Raw genomic sequence first — 24,121 nt, forward strand, 5'->3', positions numbered from 1 at the left:
TCTTGGGTTTGACCGGAACCCGACCTCTGACCCCTCGGCCTCCCGTCATGACCTGCAAAGCCTAGTTCTCCCAGCAGTTTGGCGCCTCCAGCACCTTGACCCACCCCAGCAGTTTCATTCATTCATTCCTGAGTTTGAAAGGCTTAGGGAGTCTTCAGTATTCAAAACTAGCTGGCACTAAATGGGCCAGAACCTCAGAGATCCTAGCCCAACCTACCTACCCATTTTACAGACGGAGAAAGAGAGACGACCAGAAGGACCAGGTAACTTACTTGCTGCTCAAGATCACCCAGCAGTATGATTGCAGGGCCTGGATGAGTTTTGTGACTTTGAGTCCACTAGGTAGCCCACTACCTTAATCCCAGGGAAACAACCCTGCCTTGTGCCCCACCAGGGGACCCTTGGTCATGCGTTCCCAGAGAAACACAATATGTCTTGGATAGTCTTTGAACACAGGGAAGGTGTCCAATTACAGCTGTCTTCCGGGGGGGCCCTCCTGGAGATGCAGGCAGAGGTCACTCATCCATTGTCTCTCTTTGGTCCCCAAGAAGGTTTTGGAGTCCATGCCACTGCCCAAGGACCCTACCATTGCACAAAAAAAAAAAAAAAAAAAAAAAAAAAAAAGGAAAACTAAGGTGATGAGGTGATGTATGATATATGTGAAAACATTGGGAAAAGTACAAAGTGACACTTCTGTCACGAATTCACTGTATGGCTTTTTTTTTTAATTTTTTTTTAATGTTTGTTTATTTTTGGGACAGAGACAGAGCATGAACGGAGGAGGGTCAGAGAGAGAGGGAGACAGAATCCGAAGCAGGCTCCAGGCTCTGAGCTGTCAGCACAGAGCCCGACACGGGGCTCGAACTCACGGACCGTGAGATCATGACCTGAGCGAAGTCGGAGGCTTAACCGACTGAGCCACCCAGGCGCCCCTGTATGGCTTTGATATATCATTCCATCTCTCTGAACTCAACTTCCCCAGTTGTCAAATGATGGACTAGGACTGTTCTCTTCAAGGTTCTCCCAGCTTCCACAAATGTACGCAGACTTTTCCTTTCTCTAAGATGCATTAATTCAACACTTAGTAAATTGTATATACCTGGTGCCATCTGGTACCCTTAAAGATACAGTGATGAATAAGCCACAGATCCTTCACCATATTTTTTTAGGGAAAAAACAAACAAGTAACCACTTTTTTAAAAAGATAAATAGTGATGAATGCTATGAGTAGAATGAAAAGGGAGAATTTTACCACGTGAGTGGGGAGAGGGTTGCTTCTATAGATTTGATGAAGTGAGATATATCATCTTTGAATAGTAACTTTAAGTTATACCCTAAATAAATAGGGCGCAAGGGAAAAGGTACTTCTGGTAGAGGGAATAACGTGTGTGAATGTCTGGAGGCAAGAATGAGCTTAGTGTGCTTGGGAAAAAAGAAGACACCCAATGTCATTGGAATTGAGCACGTGCTGGGGAGAATGGAGGGAATCAGGCTGGAGACGTAGGCAGGCGCTAGATCACATAGGCCCTTGAAGGCTGTGCTGGCCTCTCAGCTCCAAATCTAATTTTCTCGACCCTGTTCTGCAATATTGGGGCTACAAGCCACATTGGTCCTTTGTCAGCTAGCATTAGGTTCTGTCAACAGGAGAGGAAACAGGGAATCTGGAAATCAGGGGGAGGGAGAGGGGTCTTGCTAATGCCTGTTTGCTTGCAGTTCCCATCATGGTCACCTAAGTAATGACATTTTGCTTCTCACGGTGGCATTTGGTTCAGCGTCCATGTTCTTACAGGCTCCCCCTCTGATTCTTCTAGCTCTAACCTCCCCAATTTGTTCTCCAGCCCTCAAGATGGGAGCTACTTCCTGCAGTTAAGTTATCTTAGTGGTCCCACTACCTCTTTAGTGAATTTCCTATTTCATTTAAAATTGTTTTAATGTTTATTTTTGAGAGAGAGAGAGAGACAGACTATGAGCAGGGGAGGGGCAGAGAGAGAGGGAGACACAGAATCTAAAGGAGGTTCCAGGCTCCAAGCTGTCAACTCAGAGCTCGATGCGGGGGTCGAACCCACAAACTGGGAGATTATGGCCTGAGCCAAAGTCGGACGCTTAACCGACTGAGCCACCCAGGCGCCCCTGAATTCCTATTTTAGATTCTACTCCTAACGAGACCCAGACGGACACAAAGGTCATAGCAAGGACTCTGACTTTTATTCCATGTCTAATGGGAAGCCACTAAATGGTTTCAAGCCAAGGATAGATAGATGGGTGAATCTGAATAGTTACTCACTGCAAATAGTTACATAAATTACAATAATCTATTTTGAGGTTTGGAATCGTGGAATAATGTGACATGTTTTTGGACTGTTTGCTTAATGATCCCCACTTTCCTAAGATGGTTACATCATGTGGGTGAAATCACACCAATGCTATGATTACTTTCCTTACTCTAGTGTTATTTTTGCTTTCATATTTGCTCCAGGCTTTTGCTATTGTTAAATATTTCATATCAGCATCAGTTCTTGTAAGGTTCTATCAAATGGGGAATGTGCACCCTAAAGTTTCATGGCTGGTGGCCACTGTGATCTACTAACTGCATCCCATTCTCTGTGAATACATATATAGACACACACACATAAATATATATATTTTTCTATTATGTATATGTATGTGTATTTATATATATATATACGTATATATATATATATATATATACGTATATATATATATATGTAAGGATACATGGATACACACATACAAATATATAAAACTTCCCCTCTCGATATGTATATACACGTAATACATTAATATGTGTAATATGTATACAATATATGTACATATTTGGAATGCAAACAAGTGACAGTAAAACAATACTCTTTACCTCATAGGCTTATTGTTAGGCTCAAATGGGAGACTGAATATAAAGCATATGGGGATGTAGGAGTTGGAAATGGTAGCCATTTAGCAGTGACTAAAATAAAGTTACAAAATTGCATCTTAGTGAATTGCTATAATTTGGGTTGTTAACAGTTTCCTCTCCTTCTCCATTCTTTTCTTGGTGTCCTCAGAGGGAAGCCAAAACTTGTCTATTGAGTAGCATTTCAAGACAGGACTCTGTGGTCAGGCTCCTTGTTATTGAGTATGGAGAGAATATGCGAACATGATGTCTATAGCATAAAATTTGGTATCAGGTGATATAGACCCAATAGCTTCTATGCTTCAGTCTTTTTCCTCATCCTTTAAAATGGGTGTATCTTCCTTCCATCATAACATCTCTTTTTAAGAAACAGTATTATAAACTAGTTCTTTAGTTGACTAGAATTCCTTAAGGGTTTAACATTATTAGTGTATTGAAAAAGTAAATGGGGAATGTATGTATCGATCAGTAAGGGTGTTTGTTTGAAAAGTCAAGCTTAAAGATGGTTTAACAGCACAGGTCAAACTGTTTAATTTAGAATGTGATTAAAACTTTTTTTTTTGAGAGGGAGAGAGATAGATTGGGGAGGGGCAGAGAGAGAGAGGGAGAGAGAAAATCCCAAACAGGCTCCACGCTGTCAGCACAGGGCTCAAGGCAGGGCTCAAACCCACAAACTGTGAGATCATGACCTGAGCCTAAATCAAGAGTCGGACACTTAACCGCCCGAGCCACCCAGGCACCCCTAGAATGTGATTTTTAAATTTCTTTTATGCATGGGCTTTTAGTTTTTGGATAGCTCTTTGATTTATGAGTTTGAAGGGGGTGAATAAACATCATTTTCTTTCTGAGAGATGTACTTAATAGCTGGATCAGTTTGCTGGGACTGCTGTAACAGAGCACCACCAACTGAGTGGTTGAAACAATAAAACCATCTTGCCTGCACCTGGGTGGTCCGTTGGTTAAGCATCTGACTTCAGCTCAGGTCATGCTCTCGTGGGTTCGAGTCCCATGTCGGGCTCTGTGTTGACAGCTGGGAGCTTGGAGCCTGCTTCGGATTCTGTGTCTGCCTCTCTCTCTGCCCCTCCCCACTCTCAAAAATAAATAAACATTAAAAAAAATTTAAAAAAACAACCTGAAGTATCGGCAGGGCTGGTTCCCTCGGAGGGCTCTGAGGAGGGGTCTGTTCCATGACTGTCCCCTGCTTCCTGGTGGCATGTTGACAATCTTTGGCATTCCTTGGTTTGTAGAAGCATCACCCCGACCTCTGCCTTTATTTTCATGCGGCCTTCTGCCTGTCTGCATGTGCCTCCAAATTTCCCTTTTTTAAGGACACACCCATGTTGGATTAGGGATCACACTAATGACCTCGTTTGACCTCGTTTTTTTTTTTTTTTTTTTTTTTTAATTTTTTTTTCAACGTTTATTTATTTTTGGGACAGAGAGAGACAGAGCATGAACGGGGGAGGGGCAGAGAGAGAGGGAGACACAGAATCGGAAACAGGCTCCAGGCTCTGAGCCATCAGCCCAGAGCCTGACGCGGGGCTCGAACTCACGGACCGTGAGATCGTGACCTGGCTGAAGTCGGACGCTTAACCGACTGCGCCACCCAGGCGCCCCTCGTTTGACCTCGTTTAATGACCTTGATTTGATTTGTAAAGACCCTATCTCCAAGGTCACATTCCGAGGTACTGGGGGTCAGAACTCCAATATATGAATTCATGGGAGACACAATTCAGTACGGGACAATAGTGTGTCTGAGTTTAATAATTTAGACAGCTTATGTTTAATGTGATGTGTCTTATGTCTAATTTAAATGTGATGCTTTTAGGGGAAATTTACAAAAACGAATAGCAGGGCATCCATTATAAAAACATAAAAAAAGTAAAGTATCATTTTAAGTTAATACACACATAGGGTGAAAACTTTAAACAGAAACACTTCTCCTCCTTAATCTAATTCTCCCAGCTCCAGAACCATTCTATGCATATGCTACTATACTACGTTGGAGAAGGTAAAGACAGGTTATGGCAATGATCCAAACCAATAATGACCGTCAACACTTTGTGTGTGAAGAGTCGTCAGAACATTCTGAAAATCTGTATTAAGAAACAGGTAATAGGGCCGCCTGTGTGGCTCAGTCATTTGGTTGAGCATCCGACTCTTGATTTCAGCTCAGATCACAATCCAGGGTCATGGCATGGAGCCCCACAAGAAACTCAACTCTTGTTACCCGGGCCTTCATTTTTTCTTGTCATTCTTCCATTTCGTTTTCCCTTTCCTAAAGAGATACTCCACAGGGATTAAAAATGTCCATACTTTCTTGGGACAGTTTGAGTCCATATCAGTCTGTACTCCAAAAAGTTGGTTCTCAGGCCAGGGAAGACTTTTATTTCAACATTTATTTATTTTTGGGACAGAGAGAGACAGAGCACGAATGGGGGAGGGGCAGAGAGAGAGAGAGAGGGAGACACAGAATCCGAAACAGGCTCCAGGCTCTGAGCTGTCAGCACAGAGCCCGACGCGGGGCTCGAACTCACGGACCGCGAGATCATGACCTGAGCCGAGGTCGGCCGCTTAACCGACTGTGCCACCCAGGCGCCCCCAGGGAAGACTTTTAAAAATTAGTTTAAAAATATGTTTAAACCTTTCAACTTTTCACTTTAATTAGTGTCTGTATTAATCAAGATTGGTTTTGGATTGCCATTGAAAGAAGCCCAGCTCGACCGGGCTCAAGGAAATGAGGATGTGGATTATCGCTCATAACAGAAAAGTTCAAGGGTAGAAGTAACTTCAGGCAGGACAGGATCCAGGGAGTCAAAGAGTGACATCTGCATTTAGTGTCTCCTTCTCCCTCCCTGTCCACCTCTTTGCCCTACTGCTGTTAGGTCGGCCTCACAGACTGGTCTCCCATTCTACGTGGCCTCTGCCCCCACTTCCTGATGCTATCTTAGCAACGTCAGTGGCAAGGAACTGTCTTTTTCCAACTGCTTTCAGTTCATGTCTTGGTTTTATAATGATTTTTTTTTTTTTTTTTTGAAGTTCTAGGTCCAACATGGGGCTTGAACTCACAACCCTGAGATAAAGAGTTGCATGCTGACCTGAGTCAGCCAGGCGCCTCTTTTTCCTACTACTTTCGACATAAAGTTCTGAAACTGAAACTCGTTGCCTCGGCACCGAATCTATGGGTGTGGCCTGGAAATGCACCCAACACTTCAATTTGCCAGAACTGAATTACATGCTCAACTCTGGAGTAATGTGTATGGGAGATGATTACTGTTCTCCAAACCACATGGACTTTGAGACAGAGAGATAAAAATTAAAGTGCCACTATCTGAAGAAAGACAGGTGGGGCACCTGGGTGGCTCAGTCGGTTAAGCGTCCGACTTCGGCTCAGGTCGTGGTCTCGCGGTTCATGAGTTCAAGCCCTGGGTCGGGCTCTGTGCTGACAGCTTGGAGCCCAGAGCCTGCTTTGGATTCAGTCTCTCTCTCTCTCTCTCTCTCTCTCTCTCTCTCTCTCTCTGTCCCTCCCCTGCTCACACATACACTGTCTCTCTCTCAAAAATAAAGATTAAAAAAAAGAGAGACAAGGGGCGCCTGGGTGGCGCAGTCGGTTAAGCGTCCGACTTCAGCCAGGTCACGATCTCGCGGTCCGTGAGTTCGAGCCCCGCGTTGGGCTCTGGGCTGATGGCTCAGAGCCTGGAGCCTGTTTCCGATTCTGTGTCTCCCTCTCTCTCTGCCCCTCCCCCGTTCATGCTCTGTCTCTCTCTGTCCCAAAAATAAATAAACGTTGAAAAAAATTAAAAAAAAAAAAAAAGAGAGAGACAGAGATGGATTTGGGGGGGGGGGGGAGTCAAAAACAACCTGTTCCAGAGCACAGATTTTTAAGGCAGTGAAAATACTTTGATAACTGTAACGATAGATAGATGTCATTATGCGTTTGTCCAAACCCGTACAACGTATACCACCAAGAGCAAACTTTAAGGTGAACTACGGACTTTGGGTGATAGTGATGTATCAAGGTGGGGTTAGCACAACTGTAACAAATGTATTGTTCTAGTAGGGGACATTGATTAACTGGGGAGCCTGTGCATGGGTGGGGGTGGGGGTACATGGGAAGTCTCTGTACCTTCCCCTCAAATTTGCTGTGAATATAAAACTGCTAAAAAAAAAAAAAAAAAAAAAAAAAAAAAAGGCCTTCAAAACACAACCCGCCAAAAGCCTCTGTCCACATGATGTCTGCCATTGTGAAAAACCCAGTAGATGCTTTAGTCATATTCTGATGCTGCATTAGGTTGCTCACCACTCATCCCTTGAAACGCTACTTCCGTGGCATCCGTGATATAATCTCTCCCTGGTTCTGCTTTACCTCTCTGACTTTACTCAGGCTCACTGAGTGCTCACCTCTTAGATACACACCCTGAGGGTTCTGCCTTTGGCCCCCTGCTTTCCTCTCTGCATTCTTTCTAGCACAGTTTTATCCTTCTTCATGTTTTAATCCCCATCTAGATCCTCAAGCTGTAGACTCCCAACTGCTTGCTAGACCTCTCCACTTGGATGTCCCATTGGCCCCTCAAAATTCCTCATGATAGACTTACTTTCATGGCCTCCAATGAACAATACCTCCTACTGTTCATATTTTTTTTTTAATTTTTTTTTCAACGTTTATTTAGTTTTGGGACAGAGAGAGACAGAGCATGAACGGGGGGGGGGCAGAGAGAGAGGGAGACACAGAATCGGAAACAGGCTCCAGGCTCTGAGCCATCAGCCCAGAGCCTGACACGGGGCTCGAACTCCCAGACTGCGAGATCGTGACCTGGCTGAGGTCGGACGCTTAACCGACTGAGCCACCCAGGCGCCCCTGTTCATATTTTTTTAAAGATTATTTTAGGGACGCCTGGGTGGCTCAGTCGGTTAAGTGTCTGACTCTTGATTTTGGCTCAGGTCATGATCTCACAGTCGTGGGATTGAGCCCCGCATTGGGCTCTGCACTGAGCATGGAGCCTGCTTGGAATTCTGTCTCTCTCTCTCTCTCTCTCTCTGCCTCTCCTCGACTTGTGTGCTCTCTGTCTCTCAAAATAAACATTAAAAAAAAAAGATTATTGTATTTTCAAGTAATCTCTACACCCAATGTGGGATTTGAACTCACAACCCAAGATCAAGAGTTGCATGCTCTACCAACTGAGCCAGTCAGCCCTTCCCACCCCTTCATACCCTTGTGTTGTCTTTCCTTGAATCTTGTGCGGCCTTGTTAATTGACAGAATGTGATGGAAACATCACTTGGTCAGTTGCAAGCCTAAAATTCAAGAGAGGCTGTAAACTTCTGCTTTTGTGTTTTTGGGAGCCCAGAGCCACCATGTAAGAACCATGAGGCAACTGGAGAGACCACACGGAGAGAGAGAAATACAGCTATTCCAGCATCCTGGCTGAGCCCAGCCCAGCTTGCAGCGTGAGAAAAAACCAAAATGGTGGTTAAGTCATTAGGTTTGGGGGTGTTTGTTACATAGTAATAGATAAGCAAAACTTTCCCCATTATCTAAAGCCAAACTCATTGTCTTCCTCTTCACATGTTGGTCTTCCTGAGGTCATAGTTTCAGCTGTGGCACTATTATCTACCTAGGTTCCGAAGAGAGAAACTGAGGCTTCATTATAGACTCCTCCCTCCTCACAACCCCTATACAACTAGCCACTGTGTGTCGTTGGCTTTATCTCCTAAATATCTCTTGAACCTGGACCTCTTCTTTTGCTCAACAGAATTTTGCTCTGTATCACCTTCTGTTCTTATCTTCTCTCGATCTATCTAGTCCTCATATCTGCAGCCCAGTTCTTAGATCCCTCTGCTGCACTGCTCCCAGAGTGATATTCTAGAATGTCTAGCCAACCATGGCAGCTCTCTGCATAACAGGCTTCTGAGCTCCCTGTAGCCTGCAGAATAAAGTCCAAACTCAGTTACAAGATGCTCTTGGAGAATGACCTTCATCTATTTTTATAATCCTACTGATAATTCCCTGTTACTTGCTATGTCAATCAAGGTTCAGACAGGAGGCCAAAACTACACCGGGTTTTGAAGAGAGATCCATTAATGTAAAGAACTGTTAACTGGGTCTAAGCTGGTAAACTGGGTGACCTGAAAGGGTGGAAAGAGAACTTTAAGACATCACCTCTCCAGCTGCAGGAAGCAGCTCCCACCACTTGGGCTACGGGGACGCAGGGAAGGGGTTGGTGTCATTAAACTCAGAAACACGAAAGAGGGACCCGTGTTGCTCAGACCTAAACTCCAAGGAGGGGGCTCTGCTCAGCTGGTGCCAGCATCTCAGACCTTACAGGGTGGCCCAGTGGAGGGTCCTGCTGGTCCCGCCCCCTGGGAGGAGGGTTTGGTGGGACTATCCCGAAGGCCTGGGGGACACTGAGGAGAGCTGCTGCTAGGGTGAAGAAGTGTTGTTGGGATGACGTTCACAGGAAACTTTCTCCTCCTCCAGCTTTGTCGTCTCCCTCTGGCACTCCCTGTTGCAGAAACAAACACTGAAACAGCTGGCAGAGCAGAAATGTGGTTTTGCGCAGCACGATACAGACTAGGGAAGCCTGGGCGTGGAGCTGAGAGACGTCTGTCTTAATGACCCGTGCGCTTGCCTTGTTACTGTCGCTTCTCCTTGCTTTGCTCCTACCTGTTTCAGGACATTTGCATGTGCTGTTTCCTCTTCTTGAAATGCAGTTCCCTCTTCTCTTTGCCCACTTAATACCTACTTTTCCCACTTCCTCAAGGAAGCAGCCTTTGAGTCCTCTGGTGAGGTCAAATCCCTCTGTAATAGGCTGTTAGCTTCTTTGTAACAATGTCACAGTTACAAGTTTACATTTTGTGTAATCTTTGGATTAACACCCACTACAACGTAGGGATATTAAACAATTTTTTAATGATTATTTATTTTTGAGAGAGACAGAGTACCAGCGGGGGAAGAACAGAGAGAGGGAGACACAGGATCTGAAGCAGGCTCCAGGCCCTGAGCTATCAGCACAGAGCCCAACACAGGGCTCGAACCCACGGACCATGAGATCATGACCTGAGCCAAAGTTGGACGCTTAAACGACTGAGCCACCCAGGTGCCCCAACACTGTAAGGACATTAATCTATGGGTAGGAACCATCCCCGTCTCTATTCTCATTTGGTTTTCTTACATTTGTGCCCCTAATTTCTAACAATGTACCTGGCCCATAGTAAGGGCTCAATAAATACTTGTTGAATGGAGTGAGAAGTGCAGTTTTAACAGCCATGGAGAAGTCAATACCATGCCTCAACAGGGTTTTGTTTTGTTTCTGAATTAGCTGCTTCCAATAGCATCTCTGTTCTGGGTGGACCCAGTAAGTCTTCCTCCTGCTTCTGGTCCTCAGTAGCTTGACTCCCATCCCGATACAACTGCTACTTGCATTGTCATTCTGAGATGCTCTATGTGTACACGCAAGCAAAATATATTATTATACATACTCATAGATAGAGGTGCTTCATTCTGTTGAACAACTGTTTTTCACTGTAGGAAAGTACCACAGTTCAGTTAACCAGTCCTTTCCTCAAAGACATTTAGTTTGTTTCCCATCTTTGGATTCTACAAATAATGCTGCAGTGAATAACCTTGTGTGTGACATTGTGTGCAAATACACAGTTATATTGCAATATCTCCTGAAATACCATCTTTTACTTTGCTCCCAGAGAAGGAGATTATGCAGATCTGGCAGCAAGGACCCGGCTTGGATGCTCAGAAAGTATCTCTAAAGGTGGGGGTTTCTAGGTCAGACCTCCACTTTTTGGAATCTAGTATTTACCTAGTCCTAGCCTGCAGCTAGAGTTCGAGGGCCACTTGGAAACCAAATTGTACCAGCCATGCTCAGAAGACACTGATTCAGGGGCGCCTGGGTGGCGCAGTCGGTTAAGCGTCCGACTTCAGCCAGGTCACGATCTTGCGGTCCGTGAGTTCGAGTCCCGCGTCGGGCTCTGGGCTGATGGCTCAGAGTCTGGAGCCTGTTTCCAATTCTGTGTCTCCCTCTCTCTCTGTCCCTCCCCCGTTCATGCTCTGTCTCTCTCTGTCCCAAAAATAAATAAAAACGTTGAAAAAAAAATTAAAAAAAAAAAAAAGAAGACACTGATTCATTAAATACAGTGTTTTAGATTTTTTTTTCTGCATCCTTTTCTCCTTTCATTTCCTTGTCTTTTCATAATTTGACAGATTTGTAATGGTTTGTTTGGTGTCATCTACACTAGACCATAAACTAGGGCTAGTCTAGTGGCCAGCAGTGAACAGGACACATGAGGGCCTGTTCTTATGGGACTAGTTTTATCATTTTTACCTTTACCAGGTTTCTTTGTGTGTAAGGATGAAATGAAATAATGAAAGCAAAGTAATTAGTCAGCAATTTAAAATGTTCACTTATATGAATATATATATGTATATATATATGACACATACTTATGTATATAAACGCCCAGTTGGAAGATTCATAATCATCTTGCCATGACTACTTTTTTTTCTCCCCACTTTCCCTCTGCTTTCTCCTGAGGAGCTCACACCTTAACCTCCAAGTGTTTTGGGGACTTGGTTTTCAACGCAAGGCGAGCGGGATGCGCCGCCAGTAGGGGGCAAGACTCACCCAGGCGTGCCTATTACCTAAGCAACGGAGTCAAACAGCATTCAGAATGACTTTACAAAAGGGTTACCAAGAAGTTAATTTGTTTATTCTGTCAGGTCATTTAATAAGAACAATAATAATAGTAGTAGTGGTAAGAATAAGGGGAAGGAGAAGAAAATAAGGAAGCGAGAGGTGGTGGCGACAAACCTTTTCTGCAGCAATCATTAATCAAGAGCAATAGTTCAGAAAAAAGAAATGGGGCTGACTCTGCTCACACTCCTTAGGGTATGATAATGACAGTGGACCAGCCGAAGGTCTCCGAGTTATACTGCGGTTTCGTATTGAATAAAGTGCTTTGAGCGAGCCTAACAAGCAAAGAATAAGCGAATTATTTTTTTCTCGGATTGACTGGGTAATGAAGAGCTTTCCAAAGTGATAGAGACGCCACTAGGTAACTTCCTGGGCCGAAACCACACACCAAAAGGTTTTGAAAATAGCTTCGGGCCCCTCCTAGCCCGACTTTTGAAAGCAGGTGTGGGACGCATGCGCCCGGCCCACCGGCTGACCTCCTCGTGGCAAAACCAGAGTGTGGACCTTCCTCCCGACGGCCCGCGGGGCAGAAAGGGAGGGGGAACGGAATTCTCGCGAGGTGTTTGAGCGCCGGCGGAAGCAGTAGACACGTGACTCTTCCAAGAGGCCTTCGCCTTCCCCCCTCCCCCTTCTCGGAAACCCGGCCCCCTCACCCCTCGCCCACCCCGGAGACGCGGTAAAGGACCGTTTGGGTTCCGGAATTCTCTTGGATCCAACCACTGGTACCGGGTCGGCTGGGGCCGGCGGAGTCCGTGCTTGGCAGAGAAGGCAGGGGGCGGTCAAGATGGGGGGGGGAAATCATCTTCCTTCACCTAGGAGGGAGGCGGGGCGGAGGGGGGCGCTGGGGAGCGGGTTGGGGGGGGGGGAAAAGGGAGGAAGTCACGTGGGGCGCGCGGCGCGCGCTGCGTGCGCGCGGCGCCTCATCCGTCGCCCCACCCCCTCCCCTCCGGCGGGGCGGGGGGGCCGGGGGGAGGGGCGTCAAGATGGCGGCGGGGAGGTAGGCAGAGCCGGACGCCGCTGCTGCCGCCGCCACCGCCGCCTCCGCTCCAGTCGCCTCTAGTTCTCCAAGCTCTCGCCACCCGGGAGAAGCTGTTCCGGCGTCGGATCCCGCGGGGAAAGTAAGTCCTTTCCTTAGCTCTCTTCTGCTTCCACACTCCCCCTCCCGGACAGCCAGCCTCCCACTCCCACCCTCCTCAGGGGGCCGTGTGGGGCCGGGCTGGGGGGGGGGCAGCCACCTCACCCCGGCTTGGGGCCTCCCTCGCCCCTCTTCGCCCCCTCAGCTGCGCGCCCCAGGGTTCTCGGGGGCACGGTCCCAGCAGCAGCCCCGCCGCTCTCGCTTCCTCCGCCCGTCAGCGCCGGGCCCTGCGGTCGCTGCGCGTGGGGCTCTCGGGCCCCGGGGGCCCCGCTGTCCCGGGCCGGAGGCACCCAGTTTGGGCGGGGAGGCAAGGTCTGCGGACTCCGGCTCCCACTCTACTTGGGTCGCCCCCCTTGCTCTCCCCGCTCCACTCGAGGACGGCGAGGTCCCGGACCCGCAGGAAAGTGAGCTCCGCAATCCTTCAAAAGTCCTCCTGTCGGAGGATTGCCCCCGGCTTGCGACGAGTGCGGGAGGCGATGGGAGCGCCCCAAATCTGGACCCCACGCCTGCAGTTTTCTGATTACCTCGCTCTCAGGGTGTCGAAGCGGTACGGGGGACACGTGGGGGCCACCTTCAAGCCTCACCGAGCGATCAGGTTAATTTTGTCTCCAGCTCGCTCGCTCGCCTCCCAGACCCTAAGCATCTATGCAGAGAAAGGCGGTTGCGGATTTGCTTGCTCCAAGAGTGCTTGGCGTAGCGAGCATCTAAAGTTCCCCAAACCAGCGCTTGCCGGTGGTTTCCCTGAAGTGGCTTGGGATCGGCTTCACCGCTGAGGAGATGTGGATGTGCCCGAACCCTTGTGATTGTTTCTTTCCTGACCCTGGCACCCAGCTCCTCCCCTTTCCACCCCGGCTTTGTGCTGCTGTTTGGTTACTGTTTGCGGACCTCTAACTTGATCCTCGCACAGAGAAGCCCTTTTTATGTGCGGGCTCCGTTTACTGTAGGGAGCTTTTGTTTTGGGGAGTCGCTGGTTGAGAAACGTGGGGAAAGAAGGGCCCAGAAAACGAGAGTCAAATAAAGCAACGTCTTCATCCATTGAATTGCGCAGCCAATTGTAACCGCACCCGGAAGTTTGTACTAAACACGTGTTGCTGAGGGAAGGTTAAAAGCTGGGTCCCCTTTGACCTTTGAGAGTTGATTATTAGCAGTTTATGTTGGGTTAAATGGTTGTTTGTTTGTATTTTTTTTTTTTTCTAGACAGCCATGATTAGGGACCAAGTAGGGCTTGTACAGAGTCGGCCAGGAAGGTCTAGAAAGCTGTCAAATCCGGAGTTGCCCTAGAGCAGATAGACTCGGAGGCACGAGCCAGCTAACAGTGCGAAGGGATTCCTTTCCCCCACTATATTTATGGCAATCAAGTGATTTTTTTTTTTTTTTTCCGTAAGCTGCGGGGGAAAGCCAGGATCATTGCCCCAAAGACAGTTTGTATAGAATTTCTAGGACAAAATGCAGAGTTTGGCATGGGTGCCTTGCATGGGACCGTGATTTTGAGAGCAAGGGAACGTTTCATTTTCGTGTTTAAAGAAGCTGCTTCCAAAATTTCCTTTATCTGGAAAAACATCTATATTCTTTTGGCTTCTGCTCTTTTGTCCCCCAGGCTAACTTAATTACACACCGTTGCCTATAGAATTTTAAGTGAATTTTACTCTAGCTTGTGGGTAAGTATTAGAAGGGGAGGCTTAGTTGGTGGCTGACAGTCCCATTCATTCATTCATTGAATGCTGTTAAGCGTCTGGCAGTTCTACTTAAGGGCTTTGCTGACATTACGTACTGCTTAAAAACGGACAGTGTGGAGATTCTTTCATGCTTTTTAAAATGATTCATCTCAAAGACTCTGGCTGCAGATACATTTCTGCGTTTCTTAGTTTCTAAATTGAGCTTTGATTTGAGACTTGCCTCCTGTGAAGGTCCTGAACGCTTGGATCTGAGATCTGGTCTTGCAGGTACCCTGACTTCATGAGTCTCTCAGTTCCCGTGCTTTGTCTGCCTAAAATTAGTGTAAAGATACTTTCTGAGAAGAACTGCTTTCACATGAAATAGCTAAGTAGTTACCAAAATGATAGGATCCTAAAGTTTTTGCAGTTGTCTTTTTTTTTTTTTTTTTTTTTTTAATGCTGAAGATTGACTTTGATGTCGTTGAATTTATTAGGACAGTCTTGGGATACCACTGAAATTTTGTGTAGATGGAAAGATAGGCTCTTGAAGAGCAGGAACTCTGGTTTTATGAGTACAGTACAAAACCCATCAAGTTAACTTGCTTATTTAATTCCGGGGAGGCAGTGTATAGTACAGAGTAGTGATTTTGAAACCTTTTTACTGCATCCCGTGGTATTTTTACGTTGTGTAAACATAATGACATGTTTTACGTTGTGATCTAGTATATACGCACACACGGAACTGAAAAAGTCATGTCGTGAAACGTTTATCCTCTCTACACACTCTGCGCTAGTTTTCTGTTCTGTATTGAGATATTTAAGAATGCTGATCATGATACACTGAATTGACTTGACAACTCACTGTGGTGTGACCAGCAGATTGAAAAATATGTTCTAGAGTTAAGAGTACAGTATCTTGGGGGGATGTGGGGTCAGAGCTCCTAGGTTTCTAATTCTGCTCCATGCTTGCTTTGTTGTTACCTTGTTACAGTTCATCTCTCTAAGGCTCAGTTTTTATCTGTGACAAAGGGATAACAGGTAATATTTATTCATGGGTTATCTGGAGGGTTAAAAGAGAAAAAAAACACTGTAGTAAATCTCAAGGTGTCTAACCATGTGGATTTGATGGCGGTAATCAAGAAAGTTGTCCCACCCCCTCCATTCTTTCATGTGTTTGTTTGTAAAGCATATTTGAAATTTTGTTACCTGCACGTTCCTTTGTGAATCCATTCTTCCTATAAGTTTTGTAGTGAGAGCAGGAAGAGGCAAACTTCAGTGAGCAATTGCTCCCTTGAAAAATAGCTATTAAAAAATACAAATTATATTCCTCAAGGTAATGAAAATCCTTGTTAATGAATTTTTTATATTGTCTTTTATATCGTGATGTTCTTTTTTTTGTTGTTGTTAGTTTCACTTATTTATTTTGAGAGAGGAAGAGAGAGCGAGAGAGTATGCATGCATGAAAGGGATAGAGAGAGAGAGGGAGAGAGAATCCCAAGCAAGGCTCCCCACTGTCAGCGCAGAGCCTGATGTGGGGCTTTGAACTCACAAAACGTGAGATCGTGACCTGAGCTGAAACCAAGAGTTGGACACTTAACCAACGGAGCCACCCAGGCGCCCCTCTCCTGATGTTCTTAATTAAGGAATTGCATTCAGTAGACACTGAATAAATACCTTGTTCATAGATTATATTAGCTAAATTCTGAGTGGATCATTATCCTTCAACTTCTTAAACTAAATGTCATTCGTTACGTGTGGGCTTTGTAAAAGCAAAGTTGAAGCGGAGTTAAAAGGCAGACATACTTAGCGTTGTTAAGGAGAAAAAGTCCTGTTTGTTATTAGTTCAGGCAAAGAAAGATACTTGCTTTACATAAAGAGGTCTACCAGTCTCCTCTAGGCAACCTAACTGATTAGCTGGACAAATTGAATATCTGACACTTATAGGTAAAAAGGAACTCGTATTTTATAGAACTAATGTGGAAGTTATTGAATAGATTGCCCACAAGTAAAGTTGTATTTTAGGGAATAAAGCGTTGGATCAGTGATGTGGAAGAAAACCTGTATTTTTGACGTGATACTAATATTTATCCAAATGATATTTAATAGCTAGTAATGTAACATTTATGCAACAGCAATCCTGTAAAATAGGTTCTGTTTTTATTCCCATTTGAGGAAACAAGTTATTACTTGATCACATAAGTTATTATTTGACCGTATTATACTACTAGTGGATGATGTGGCCAGGATTTGAACCCAGATATTGTTTGACCCCATTGTCTGCACACTTGCCACTGCTACAGATAGACCCCTTGTATCTGCCCAGAGCTATAAAGATCTGCTTTAGGTCTCAACAAGAGCAATCTTGTCCTGGTTGATCGGTTTCAGTGTTGGTATTCTCAGTGGGAACTGTACCCTTGCATTCTTCTGATTGGCTGTTGTTTCTCAGGATTCTCTTCTTGCCAAAGATGGCTCTTCATTTCTACTACTGTGTCCTTGTTTCTTATTTATCGTAGATGCTTTCATAGGTGTACTATTTTGAAATAGGTGGTATTTTTGAATGTGTTTATTTATGATAGAAATGGAACCTTTTGTTCATTGTTTCAGATAGAGTCACTCTGAGGTTAGCAATTTGGGGGTTTGTTTAAACATTGCTACACGTTAAACTTCACCTAAGGTCTACGAAATCCTTTGTTAGATACACTGTAACACAGTTCTTTTATATTTATCTAACAGTATTTGCATTTATATTGTATTTAAAGGGTTCAAAGTAAAATTGTTGTTTTTCCTCTCAATAAATCTTACTTGTAAGGTGAGGAGAAGATTGAATAATATAACCTTTTTAAGAGCTCTCTTCGCCTGAACACTGAAATTCTGTGAGTCTGTAATAGTTTCAGAATAGGAAAATTAAATATTAAGAGTATTGCCTAATGGCATTAGAGAATGGCATTAGATGTTCCTCCATACTCCTTTCCCCCTTTTTCACTGCAAAAAAGTGCAAGTAAAGAATTTGTGCCCAGTTGACTAAGAAAGGATCCCTAGGGGCGCCTGGGTGGCTCAGTCAGTTGGGTGTCCTACTTGGGCTCAGGTCATGATCTCATGGCTTGTGGGTTCGAGCCCCGCATCAGGCTCTGTGCTGACAGCTCAGAGCCTGGAGCCTGCTTCGGATTCTGTGTCTTTGGATTCTGAGTGCCCCTTCCCCATCATGCTCTGTCTCTCTTTCAAAAATAAACATTAAAAAAAAAAAAAAAGGATCCCTAGATTTTGTGTAGAAGATGTATATAAACCTAAAAACTCCTTCATTAACAGCTTGTAAAAGTCATTGTCGTTACTAAGTCACTACTGAGGTTAGAGGTCTCAAATTGTTATTCCTGTGAATGAATTTTCAGTAGGTCATTGAGTGTTATTTATAACTGTGCTGTTATTTCTTGTAAAAATACCAAGTTTTTCCCCAATTTTTCCCTTCCCTGATAATATTTTTGTACTTTCAATTCTCACTTTTCAGAAAATATGTTTCAAAAACTTCTCATGAATTTAGTAATGCTTTTCAGTGATTTTTTTTTTCATTAATGTTTTTATACTTTTTAGTATAATTAGGTAGGGCTTGGTGTGCCTCTAGTGGATTAATGGATCCCTTGGCCTCCCAAGCGTTCTTTGGTCTGTAGTTTAGGTGTCACTGGTTCAAAACAATTTTTTTTTGTTTTTGTTTTTGTTTTTTTTAACGTTTTATTTATTTTTGAGACAGAGAGAGACAGAGCACGAACGGGGGAGGGGCAGAGAGAGAGGGAGACACAGAATCTGAAGCAGGCTCCAGGCTCTGAGCTGTCAGCCCAGAGCCTGACGCGGGGCTCGAACTCACGGACCGCGAGATCGTGACCTGAGCTGAAGTCGGCCGCTTAACCGACTGAGCCACCCAGGCGCCCCAAAACAATGTATTTTTATTTCAAATGTAAGTAAATCATTATTTCTAATATTGACTTTAAAAAGATGACATTTTGATAGTTTCTGGAGTTTTATCAATCAATCTAGGTCAGGATTAGTCATAGCAAGCAGACCAGGACCACCACACATTCCCCCAGGTCACTGATCTTAGTGAAGTATTTTGTGGATTGAAAATGTTTTTATTTATTTTTTATTTTTAAATGTTTATTTACTTCGAGTGAGCAGGGTAGGTACAGAGTGAAGGAGAGAGAATCTCAAGTAGGTTCTGTGTTGTCAGCATAGAGCTGGATGTGGGGCTTGAACCCACGAACCGTGAGATCATGACCTCAGTCGAAACCAAGAGTCAGATACTTAACTGGCTGAGCCACACGAGCGCCCCTGAAAATGTTTCTAAAGCGTTGGCTTAGCTCTCAGTACATGTTTGTATTACTTACTAGGATTAGTTTGTAAAATATGGTCAGCTATTTATTTTACATCTTCATTGGGACATTTCTCCTATTTGTCTCCTCTGTTCATTCCCTTCATACCGTTTCCATCTTGCTGTGCACTGATCTGTCTTCCTTCTGATTTTAATCTCAAACTGGCATTTATTCCAAAGTTAAGTATTGAAACTTCTTAGGTTAGCAACATTGATTTCTTGATCTATTCATTGGAAAGAGAATGCATGGGCTTTGGGAGTTTGAACAATCTAGATCTGGGTAGGTGTAGGTAATATAAGCTTTCTGCGCCTCAGTTTCATCTCTGGAATTATAATACCTACCTTTTTCGGGGTTGTTGTGGGCTCATAGTGTACATGAAGAGCCTAACACTGTGAGCTTTGTAAAAGATACTTAGTTGTCGATTTCCTTTCTGTCCTTCTTCCTGCTCAAAATGTATTCCAAAGACTTCTTTTCCTTTTTCTGAAAAATTTTGGGGGAATCTCATTCGGCTTATCTGCTCTTCCTTGGGGCTGTTTAAGACCCTCTTTAAACAGTCTGTCCTTAGTTTCATTTCTGGGTATCTGTGGTTTCTATCTTAAACTCATTCATGTTTCTGTTAGAACTTCTTTCTAATTGATACTTAGGCTCCGGTGACATAGGCCTACCTAGTAGAGGATTTCTCTGTTAAGTATCTTGCTTTCATTTGAAACAGTATTTCTGCACATTGGAAGTCATGGTCATAGTGACTAACACCTTTCTTTTAGTAGGACATAGTGAAAACATTGGCATTAAATTCTGTCACACAGCCTGAGAACAAATGAACTAGTTGAAAATTAGTATATTTATGTAACATGAAATTAGTGTCTTGAGAAAAACAAGTACAGTCATTTTTTTTCCCGTGTTTATGTATGTAAATTGGTTATTTCAGATAATGACAAAAGTTAAAAATTGAGAAAGTTGTTTTTGTCCCTCTACAAAATGGATAAAAATCTGTTTTGGTGCTAAATTACTTTGATACATTGGATCAAAGTACATTGGTTCCTTAGAGTACAGTTGGAAAACCCAAACCTGAAATGTATTTGCTTGCTTCATTTTCCCCTACTAAACCATATAACTCCTTTTTGGGTCTCCTGGGCTCAATGCTTATTTTTTCACTTTGTGTTGGCTTATCTCTAATCGTCCATCAATTCATGCTTTTTGTGTATTTCATATTTTCTTTGATCTTAAGAGCTTCTGTATAAACTTAGCCTTATGGATTGTCCTTCCTAAATATCTTGGAATCCATCCCCCCTTCTTTCCACACTCTGTTATTACAGCACATCATCTCTCTCTTGGTGTGTGTAGTGGTTTCCTAAAATGTCTCTCTGCTTCTGGTCTTATTCTACCCATTCTCAGTTTGCTGCCATACTTCTGTGGAGTAACCTCTCACAAATCTGACTGTGTTCTGCAGTCTTCTATCTGATAACTCTTCAGTGACCCCCACCACCCACGGGATTAAGTGAACTCTCTAGCATTGTATAGAAGGTTGTGGGTGACATTTTCCTCATCTCTCGTCATCACCTATCTGAGCCTTGGATTTCTGTTCTGAGCTTCCGTACCAATGGTAAATTACTCATAAACGTTGTTCTTAAAGTACTAATGTCTTTCATGCCTCCATAAATTTTAATGCACTGTGCAGAAGATGCTTCCCCACCTGGTGATTTCTTCCTTGAGACTCAGTAGTTCCCGGTCGTCTTTGTCCCCTCTCTCCCCAGGCCAAGTTTAACATTGCTTTTGTGTTCCCACCGCATTTTGTACACAAATACTCTTGCTGTGTTTTACATATTTCTCTGTCCTTTCCCTCTTGTGAATTTTTTGGAATCAGAGACTATTTCTCGTTAGTCGTTCTTACTTGATATGTAACAGGTTCTTCATAAGTATCAAGTGAATGGATCTAGTAGAAAATGTTCGTTTATATTTAGAAGAGAGTTAATTGTCATTTTAAGTTTTTTATGTTAACATTAAATCTTTTGTTCTAAAGATGGTGGAGCCAGGGCAAGATTTACTGCTTGCTGCTTTGAGTGAGAGTGGAATTAGTCCGAATGACCTCTTTGATATTGATGGTGGAGATGCAGGGCTTGCAACTCCAACACCTACTCCTCCAGTTCAGCAGGTAAGAGTTTTCCAAAGCCTCTGTAAAAAGTAGATTGCTTAAATTTCATTTCTCCTTACAGAAATAGGTATTAAGGTACATTAAAAAATTTTTTTTAATGTTTATTTTTGAGAGAGCGCACGTGTGTAAGTGGGTTAGGGAGGGGCAGAGAGAGAGGGAGACAGAGGATCCTAAGTGGATTCTGGGAGCCTGATGCAGGGATCAAACCTGCTAACTGAGCCATGAGATCATAACCTGAGCCCAAGTCGGACACTCAACTGACTGAGACACCCAGGCGCCCCAAGACATAATTTTAAATATGCATGTGCATGTTATTTTTATGTTATTAGTCTTCATTCACGAGAGGGACATTTTTGCAGTGAAAAATTAAGACATTTTCTGCTCTGATATACATATATATTTATATAAGAGAGACGTATTATTTAGAGCTCTTGTGGGAGGGTTGTTAATTTCCTTACTAGTTGTCTTTGTTACTTCTTGGGGACCTTCTGAGGTTTCACTATATACTTTCTCTGAAAGTTAAAATAAGATTCTGGGGTTAGCATAATTTTGTGAAGATGTTGTACTTGGAAAGATTATTACTTTATACTTGGTATCATATTTTTTTTGAGGGTAAAACTTTTTTGTTTTTGTTGTTTTAATAAAATGAATACATCTTTGGTTCTTAAAACAGTTCACTCCCATCATATTTTATTTCTTTCTCTGATGTTATTTTCTCTCCAGTCAGTGCCACTTAGTGCGTTAGAATTGGGTTTGGAGACTGAAGCAGCAGTTCCTGTTAAACCAGAACAAGAGACAGTACCTACTCCAGCACTGTTAAATGTTAGGGTAAGAACGATTTACATTTGACATTGTTACTAAAATGGTTTAGGATCATAGTCAGAAAATAACCTATAAGATGAAGTCATTTTTATCTTACTAGTTCTGCTTTTTGCTGCTTTCCAATATGCTACTCTCACATCCTACTTGCTAAAATAATGCTTTCATTCTTCTGGTAGCTGTGTTGATCAAAAGACAATTAGGACAAAACAGAAAATTTTTTGAATTTACTCATTGTAAATGATATAAAATTTGTGAACTACACATTAACCCACTGCACTTAATTTTTCCTTGTTTATTTCAGCTTTTGTCCATTATGTGATCATAATTGTGCTTTAAATACAGAGTTTACCTTAAACGTAGCATTTATGAACTTAAGCCTAGTGGTGTAAAGGACATCCTAGTTAAAAATTTGATAATTATGATAAATTATTGTTGAGGGTTTTATTTGAAAGTGGTAAGTGGTGGGACGCCTGGTTGGCTCAGTTGGAAGAGCATGTGAGGGTTGTGAGTTTGATCCCCATATTGTGTGTAGAGATTACTTAAATCTTTAAAAGAGTTCCCTGCTTTAAAAAAGGGGGGATAAGTGGCAGCCTACAAAATTCTTACTATAGGAGTCATGGAAAAATACCAAATACTTTGAAGAGGGAAGGAAGTAGAAATAGACTGAAATTTATAAAAATACTCAGTTGTACTTCAGTCGTTTAAGATCACAGATATTTTATCATTCTCAGATCTTTGACTTTTTTTTCCTGCATTTTTGTCCAGCTTCTAATGTCCCCTCCCCACCCCCCAACTATAAAAAATAAAATGCTATATGGTTTTTCTTAAGCTCAAAGGTAGTACCTGTATTATCACCAATGTTTGATATTGATGATATTGGTGGATTCCCTGGATCATTCATGCAAGATAGGTATTTAAAATGTTGCTTGGGGTTGCCTGGCTGGCTCAGTCAATAGAGCATGGGACTCTTGATCTCGGGGTCATGAGATCAAGTCACACATTGGGTGCAGAGATTACTTAAAAGTAAAATCTTCAAAAAAAAAATGCTGCTTGGTAGTTTTCTCTTTTAAGTTCTAAATGTTGGTATAGTCTGTGTGATAGCAAACAAAACATTGTATAAGAATCACAGAATGTTAGAAATGGAAAATGGACTTCAGAGAGCCTGGGCCTCCAGGGGTGAAGTGATTTGCTTAAGGTTATTGACCTAGTTGAGGCAGTGCTGGGATTAGAAATACTTTCTCTTCCTAGCCCTTGTATTATATAGGGTTGCAATACATCACAGCTTGCTTGGGATAGTCCTATTTTATGCTTGCTGCCCCTGACAGTTATAGAAAATGTCACACTACTACTATACCTTTTCTTTCCCCCTCAAAATGGTGTTTTAACTTGGTAGTTTATAGTTAGGCATATTTAATTAAAAATACCCCACCAATAGTTTGGTAAGAAAGTCAGTTTTAAATTTTATTTTTTTATTATTAACTTTTAAATGTTTATTTATTTTGAGAGAGCGAGAGAGCCCATACATGTGCACGCATAGGAGCAGGGAAGGGACACAGAGCGAGAATCCCAAGCACGTTCACAGAGCCCAGTGTGCGGCTTGAATCCACAAACCATGAGATCATGACCTGAACCAAACCAAGTGTTGGATGCTTAACTGAGTGAGCCACTCAGGTGCCCCCCCATTTTTTTTTTTTTTTTTTAATTTTAGAGAGGGAGTGAGCAAGGGGAGGGGGCAGAGGGAGAAAGAGAATCTCAAGCAGGTTCCATGCAGACACCAGGCTCGATCCCATGACTCTGGGATCATGACCTGAGCCGAAATCAAGAATCAGACACTCAACTGACTGAGCCCCTAGTTTTAGATTTTTAAATGGCCTTCCATGTGTGTGGATCTAGGCTGTGTTAGAGAGTAAAGTACTTCTCAGTGGTCTGATGTGTTATGGTTTTCTTTTATAGCAGCAGCCTCCATCTACTACAACATTTGTGCTGAATCAAATAAATCAGCTTCCGACCTTGGGATCTACAATTGTAATGACTAAAACACCGCCTGTAACAACGAATAGGCAGACCATCACATTAACAAAGTTTATCCAGACTACTGCGAACACACGCCCTTCAGTCTCAGCACCAGCAGTACGAAATGCCATGACCTCTGCACCCTCAAAAGACCAGGTTCAGCTGAAGGATCTACTAAAAAATAATAGTCTGAACGAACTCATGAAACTGAAGCCACCAGCTAATATTGCTCAGCCAGTTGCAACAGCAGCTAGTAAGTCTTTCTATTTTCTATGGTGTCACCTGTCTCCCTGAGGTAAGATAGGTCAGTGTGTTTTTAACGGTTTGCTTGGGTCTTAAAAGAACTGGGCAGGAAGGAGATGTCTGCATGA

The 24,121-nt window shown here is 43.4% G+C and overlaps 1 protein-coding gene across 5 annotated transcripts in view; it reads left to right on the forward strand.

Annotated features, from left to right (window-relative positions):
• Positions 1–12,565: 12,565 nt before the first annotated feature.
• SBNO1 (strawberry notch homolog 1) overlaps positions 12,566–24,121 on the forward strand; it is a 58,595-nt gene continuing 47,039 nt past the window's right edge. The window contains exons 1-4 of one of the 5 annotated variants that reach the window (XM_043557409.1): positions 12,566–12,733; positions 20,784–20,915; positions 21,639–21,743; positions 23,691–24,003. In XM_043557409.1, the coding sequence (XP_043413344.1) occupies positions 20,784–20,915; positions 21,639–21,743; positions 23,691–24,003 (550 nt within the window). In that variant the 5' untranslated portion in view covers positions 12,566–12,733. Of the gene's footprint in view, positions 12,734–20,783; positions 20,916–21,638; positions 21,744–22,579; positions 22,648–23,690; positions 24,004–24,121 lie in introns of those variants that run through there. The other 4 variants (XM_043557411.1, XM_043557410.1, XM_043557412.1 and 1 more) reach the window with 4 other exon arrangements.

The sequence above is a fragment of the Prionailurus bengalensis genome, chromosome D3 (assembly GCF_016509475.1).
Source record: "Prionailurus bengalensis isolate Pbe53 chromosome D3, Fcat_Pben_1.1_paternal_pri, whole genome shotgun sequence".
NCBI lineage: Eukaryota > Metazoa > Chordata > Mammalia > Carnivora > Felidae > Prionailurus > Prionailurus bengalensis.